Genomic DNA, 7,276 nt, shown 5'->3' with positions numbered 1-7,276 from the left:
ATGGTCGGAGACGCGGAGTTATTAAGTCACTGGTAAATGTTGCATCGAGTGCTGTGTGCTCTAACACAATTGTAAAAATCATGAAAAAGCGAAAATAATGCAATGGTGGGGCTGAGTGGTGTTCTGTGGAGGAGACGTCGCTGCCTCAGTATTCAACGCCGGACCCTGTATTTCAAGTCTGTGGTCATGCTCGATCATAAGTTCCTGTATGGCTCCAGTGCCTTCTCAGCATTGTTGGCGGGTAAGCACCTGGATCGTGTCCAAGTACTGCGGCTCTGGTGGCTTGAGGGATGTACGGGTGCTCGCCGTGCACCCCTGCCGGCAATCTGCTAGTGAAGCTTGGTACCTACTGTGTCCGGGAGATTTTCATCCAGAAGCTGATCTTCCTAGGCTGGAGCTGCTGCTACTCCTGTGCTAGCCCTCAACCACTGGCGCTCCTACTCGGCTCCAGTGTGGGCCATTAACCACCCTGCCCGATTTCGCACTGTTGCTATTCCACACCGTCAGCATTTAACTCTGAGGTCAGACCTTGATCCCTCCCACGATATGCTATCTGTCTGTCTGCCTCTCTCTCACACACAGATGTGCGCGCATACACACAAACACACATGCACACACACACACACACACACATGCACACACAGTGACACAAACATACACATAGCCAACTTCTCTGTGTTTGGTGATCATCATCTGTTTTCTGATGTGCAAGCTCACCTCTGATGCCGATTACTTCCTTGCTTAGACCCGGTCTGCTTTTAGACCAGTCTGCTCTCCCTTCACTCGCTTGTAAATCCTACTACTGATGTCATTGTTGTGAAAGCAATATCATCGCCATTGATGGTAATTTTCCACCGTGCATGAATCATTAACAATCATCATCTATGTGTCACGGCCTAACCATCCTCGTAACTCCCCTCATCGTGACTAGTGCTGTACTGTTGAAACCTACTTTGCTTCAGTGTATATTCGCTCCAAAGCTCTTGTTTTGTTGCATAGTGATCTGACGCAGTGTGCTATAGCCTATCGGGTAATATGGATAAGATTAGTACAGTCGGCATCGCCTATGGAGTGACCAGGTACATGTATAAGGATACTAGTACATGTATACCGGCTTAACGATATCGGAACACAAAATAGCACCATGTGTGCAATATTCCTTTCTAAGCCCACGCTGTGCGGTGCAGATAGGTCATGTGTCGTTGCCAACTTGCCGCATGTGCATGTGCAGCAGGAAGGCACCACATGTCGACTACTACTTATACTGTACAGCATTGTGTGCTTACATGCATCTACGGCCTTGTGGATGCAATTGAGTCTCACATACATGTACATGAAATATTGCTTGTAGTGCGGTATCAGGTACAATGGCTAAATATTTTTCTCGCAATAATGACCGTATTCACCACAAGTGTGTTTATGTCCAGAGCCAACTCAAGTCCTGTATTATTTATGACCATGACAACAAGACTTCCGGGCTGAAATTCTTCTATGGCATGCATGAACACTTGCCTTACAATTGTTCGTGATTGTACGAAGTACATATTCGCTGTTGCATCAATTTTGCACCATTTACATTGTAGTGCCACTAGTGGTATCACCTGCATGCGTATTGAGTCAAACAAGGTTACCTCTGTATAATTATGCTTATCGTGGCTATCAAGAGCTTCGATGCGAATTCCCAGCCGACGAATGGTGTCCAGCTTGTGTTCAGCTCAGCTGGCACTCACAACTCATAATAATTGCGTTCTAGACGCCAGATGAGATGTTTCAGCTACAATGTAGACAAAACGTCCGTGTTCAAGAAAGCCGTCACTTCATCTTCTGTCCATCCTCAATAGCACGTTCAAGCAAATACGTCTGAAACACAGTAGCGACAATCCGACAGCGGCGACACGCCGTCTTCTCCGAATGAGCTTCTACCGTTCTAATTCAGATTCCCCCAAAAATGTCAAAATAAATAATAGATTTTCACCAAGCTCGCTAGAATCTTGCGAACCGTCAACATGCAGGCATTTCAAGTGTTCGAGCGTGCGTAGATTCTGCTCAGCGGCTCAAGAACATTCGCCAAGCGAAAAAAAGTCGATGAGAAAGATGTAATGGTGGACGAAATTACGAAAATCGGAAGAAGGTATTCGACCCAGTTTGACTATCCTGGACTGGATTGGCAACGTCCAACAATCGGATTCGTATTCTATGGGGTCTCATGAGCTAGTGTGCCAATGGGCGTTTAGTTGGAGCTTCAGTGCATCACCTTCGCCGAAAGAGGCCCTTTCTGAGATTTGGCCGATGGACTACAACGCATCGCATCGCATCGCGCTTTCGCATCGCAAAAAATAAAGTATGAATCGGCCTTGTTACCAGCCGACTCTCCACAATTCCGACTGGCGCCAACTCAGTATTCGTCATGGAACCGACTTCTACGAGTTACGGCGTGGTGCCTCCGGTTCCTCAGCAACTGCAAGAGGTCTGTCAATGCTCACAAAGCCAGCCTACCCATAAATTTCATATGGCATTCAATTGACCGTAACTTTGGTGTTTCTCAATGGATTTGAGTGAAATTTTGACCACACACTCCTGCCACTATGCTGGCCCTCAGGACATGATTTACAAGTTCTTGCGCCTCACTGACAGGCTTTCCAGGCCTGAAAAACTCAAATTTCCGGCATAGTGACTAGTGCCACGGTGTGCGAGCCACCCAGAAGCCAAACAAAATGCATTTACAATTTTTTCACATTTTCGTGCTCATTCTGTCCGTGCGCGGGACCCAAACCTAAAACAAGTCCAGAAGCAGCCATGGGTGATGGGGTAGGGCCCCTCAACGAGGCCCTGGAATCTGTCACAACGGAACGAGTGGGCGTTCTCTCACAGACTCACACAGACCCAAGTCAATTTTTGAATTTTTTTAGGTTTAGCACGTGCTACGAGGTCGTACCTTTGATTATAACATCCAGTGCTGGGACCTCCACAGCAAGCCATTTCCACAGCGCTGCACACCAAATCCAGGATACCCTCAGAAACCGGCAAAGACTACCACTCACGTTTCACTACTGCCTAGTACTGAATCCTACCTGACTGCTTGACACGACTCAAACTTGCCAAAGTCACTAAATCAACGTCACCTACAATTAGTCCTGCGGCCCAAATCTAAAAGACGTTGTTTTGCAAGTCCCGTTTCAGTCTCAAGCAGACAACCTGAGCTTTGCATGGGTGGAAAGACCATGTCCTAGGGATGTCGAAACGGCTTGTTGTCATGTCCAGAACTAGGGCATAAGCTGGGGAGCACCAATTATTTTAGGTTTCGTTACGGAAGTCGTTATTTTACGTTATTTTACGACTCCTTGATTAAAATTGGCAGCATGTGATACGATATTTTATTGAAAATTAGTGCAGTCGACGTGAATTTGTTCTTGTGTTTGGATGATTTGTAGATCATGGTTGCCCTTTGCCGAGCGTTCATTTCCTACCGATGGTGATTAGAGATGGCACAGATTGATTTGTTGTAAAATTTGACCGACATTACCCCCAAACATGGATCTTTCGTATGAGAGGATTTCATTTATTGGGACACTATCTCGACAACACCAGCGGAAAAGAGCTAGCACGAGCGAAGCAAAGGACAACGGAAAACGGCAGAGTGATAGCGATCATAAGCTGATCTTAGCAAACGAGCGATATGGAAGATGTTGTAAATAATAGCGCAGTATTTTGTCATTTGCTGCAGAGTTGAAAAGTACAATTCAAATTGAAATCAATTCAAAAAACTTCAATAGTGCGGTCCACCAGCCTTAGCTTTCAGACTCACTGTCCGATTCACAGTCGAACTTACAGTCCAATCCACTGTCGAAACTGCCTTCACCCTCATCATGGCATTGTGTACATGCGCGCGCGCACACACACACGTACACACACCGCACAACACATGGCATTGTGCGCGCGCGCGCTCGCACACACACATACACAAACCCCACACACACACACCGCACAACACATGGCATTGTGTGTGCGCGTCCGCGCGCGCACACACTCACACACCACATAGCACGCTAGAGATCAGCAAGAACCTGCTGCGACCGTGGTTGAGATGGCGCTGTAGAAGACACCGCAGCCGCCACTGGTTGCCTCGCACCCGAGGTTGTAGTCAAAGCCGTACTATCCGACACATCTGTACTGGAGGCTGATGTAGTACCCAGAGATGAAACTGATCCACTGGTGTTCACCTGACGCGGCGGAGTAGCGGATCCTTTGAAGCCGAAATGAGCGGGCAACACGACATTGGCGGGGACAAGCCCAGCGGATATCGCAGCGGGCCTATCGTAACTCCTGGCAGTGAGCCTATCGTAATTCCCCTCGTAACTCCTGGCATTGGGCCCGTTCTCTTGCCGGACACTGGGGTGCGGAGTGGACGTGGATGCGGGCAGGAAATCTGCGGCGACCGGCTGGACTGGGATGGTTGGAGTCGGGCCAGGTGCGTTACTAGTATGACTGTCCGGCAATGACTGGGTATTACCGGCCATCGGACCGTTTGCAGACGACAGAGACAAGTGGTTGCTCCGTGAAGAGTGCGCCTGTATACCCATGCCACTTACCATACATGTCAATTGCTGAAGGAAACACAATTCAAACACAAAACGCAAATGAAACACGCCAATGAAATTCGATCCTTAAACAAGTCAAGTTCGCATGTCCGCGTTATCACGGGCTATACAATTGTGTTTAGAAAACAACCAGTTTATAATTCTGTCTCCTCTTGCATAAAGTCAGCCTAGAATACTGACGTCAGCTTTGGACATTACTCTGACTCGGACCACAAGCCCTGATTTATTCTGACCTACATGTGTACCGTGTAAAGTAGCGCGAGAGCCAAGCTGGTCGTAATAATACGTGTAACAGCCACGAACATAATTCAACCAAAGAAGACTACCACATTACATGAGCATGAACACTTGCATTCCATTTAATACATTCCTATGTTGTAGATGTCAGGCACTGTAGTGTTCACGTCTTCATACACATTGTGGCATTCCTTGGCCACCCAGACATTCATGATAGTAGCGCATCGTGTTATGTTATGCATGCAGCATGTGCCGTTTCCCGAGCGTGCGTGTGAAATGAACTTAGCGGCTTTTAGTTGCTGTGCATGAGTTGAGTCTGGACTCATGATCTGGTGTGTACATGCGATCATGTGATCTTGTAGTTGAGCGTATGTGTTATTTGGATTTCCTTGGTCATGACCAAACAATAAAACATGATCAAAATTATGTCTACACATTCAACAATGCCAAGAACTCACCTGGTCCCCAAGTAGTTCATTATCTTCTTTTTCAGCATGAAAGTTGGATACTAAGGCGGAGTGTGATGGCCGGCCAAGCTGGTGCCGTTTGCAGTTATTGTACTTATCCGTGAGAAGCTTCATGGGCAAGGCCCTTGCAGACTTCAACTCGGACTGTATATACAGCACCAGGCTGTCAAATGTTTCGTAGGCCGACGGCTGGTCACTCCCTTTGCCACTTCGTTGCCGGTGCATAGTGGCCAGGTGGGTGAAGGCACTGTAGCATGCTCCGACGTTGATAGTGGATTTCTGCTGCAACGCAATCTGGGCCATTCTGGAGCGAAAGCCAAAATTATTGCGTTGTTCTCCAACTCTGCTAGATGCACATGTCATGAGGCACAAGTCTGCAGATGTGGATCCAATCATTTTACATCTCTCCTTGTTCTACACTTTGCTGGTACATGGTGTCCCATCATCACATACATGTATCTCCTCCTTGGCCACGTCCAAGTGGCAGCCGACCCAGCAACGTTTTGTTAGTGTATGTACTGTAGCACTTGCGGTGGTACCATCCGCGGACGCTCTCCTCGGTGCAGTGGCTCTTGCACAAGAAGGTATAGCTCGTCCTGCCTGCACTTAGCAGCTTCAAACAAAGTTTCCCAACTCTGCAAAGTAAATCGGGTTTGCTTTTCCTGCGATGCATTGAACGCAATGGCACAAGCAAAATTCCCGCGATACAACGCCATTCCCAGGACGAGGCCTAAGAAGCTCCACGGCCTTTTCCTCAATCATGTCAAAAGGTGTCTACCATGCTGTGAGCGGTGGGCAGGAGGCACTCAAACAGCGCGAAACGCAACTACTGACACTCCCCCCGATTGACCACAAGTCTAATAACATTATAATTAACAGATTACTCAACGCGATACAACACGTTCAATAAATAATTACATGTCCAGAACATTATGAGCATTGAATGATAGCTGCATAAGCTCATAGCGGTGGTCAATCAGACCTGTGGGGTAACTCATAATTATTCTGACTTCAAATTAGTCCACAGTTTCTTAACTGCATCGGCAACGCAGCCGCTTGTACTGCCGCCGCTCGCTGTGGCCTGACGGATTGCAATGGCTCAGTCTCAGGTGCTTGACGATTCGGAACCGTGACTGCTTCCTCGGCACAGACTTCGAGTGGGTAGAGACGCTGGATGGGCCTCTTCAGGTGCGTAACGCTACCTTTCTTCGGTGTTGCGGTTTGACCTTCGCTGCACGAGCAATGCCATCATGACCCGGGATTAACTCGACTACTAGGCCAAGAGGCCACTGTTGGCGCTTTGCGTTCTCGTCTTCGATGAGCACCACATCCCCGACGCGAATAGGTGTGGCGTTGGCATTGAATTGTTGGCGGTGGGCATTCCTTAGTTCCAGCAGGTACTCACGACGCCAACGAGTCCAGCTATGTCGTATGAGTTGTTGTAGGTGCTCCGCTCGCTCTCGTACGACTTCAGCTGTGGCTGCACGTGGGATATGCTCCGCATCTGGCATGGACCTAAGTCGACGGCCGAGTAGCAGATGCGATGGCGTCAACGGCTCCGTCCATTCTTCCGTAGAGAGGAAGGTCAATGGCCTGGAGTTGAGGGTACATTCGACCTCTGCCAGCACCGTCACCAGCTCCTCACCAGACACATATGCATTGCCCAACACTTTGCGGAGGCAACGCTTGACGCTTTGCACAAGTCGCTCGAAGAAGCCTCCCCACCAAGGGGCCTTCTCCACATTGAACTGCCACTGAATGTGGTGTTCAGCGGAGAACTGCTGACATTCAGCAGATTGGGCGATACTGCACAGCTCACGCGCTGCTGCCTCGAACGTCTTGCCGTGGTCACTGATGACAAAACACGGGAAACCACGACGTGCCACAAATCGCCGAAAGCATCGCATGAAGGCTTCCGTTGTCAGGTCACTGACCAGCTCCAGGTGGACAGCACGACTCACAGGGCAGGCGGAA

The 7,276-nt window shown here is 48.7% G+C and overlaps 2 protein-coding genes across 2 annotated transcripts; both read right to left on the bottom strand.

Moving 5' to 3' along the window:
• Positions 1-3,538: 3,538 nt before the first annotated feature.
• Positions 3,539-6,046, bottom strand: LOC135821895 (uncharacterized). The gene is made up of 2 exons (XM_065334892.1): positions 5,294-6,046; positions 3,539-4,604 (listed from the first exon to the last, which is right to left on the bottom strand). Exons 1-2 carry the CDS (start codon positions 5,696-5,698, stop codon positions 4,047-4,049), a joined length of 963 nt encoding a protein of 320 aa, XP_065190964.1. The 5' UTR covers positions 5,699-6,046; the 3' UTR covers positions 3,539-4,046.
• A 440-nt stretch (positions 6,047-6,486) lies between these two features.
• Positions 6,487-7,209, bottom strand: LOC135821588 (uncharacterized). Its single transcript, XM_065334586.1, has one exon. It carries the CDS (start codon positions 7,207-7,209, stop codon positions 6,487-6,489), a length of 723 nt encoding a protein of 240 aa, XP_065190658.1.
• Between the last annotated feature and the right edge of the window lie 67 nt (positions 7,210-7,276).

The sequence above is a fragment of the Sycon ciliatum genome, chromosome 7 (assembly GCF_964019385.1).
Source record: "Sycon ciliatum chromosome 7, ocSycCili1.1, whole genome shotgun sequence".
Taxonomy (NCBI): Eukaryota; Metazoa; Porifera; class Calcarea; order Leucosolenida; family Sycettidae; genus Sycon; species Sycon ciliatum.
This window is presented reverse-complemented; position numbering and strand designations above follow the sequence as displayed.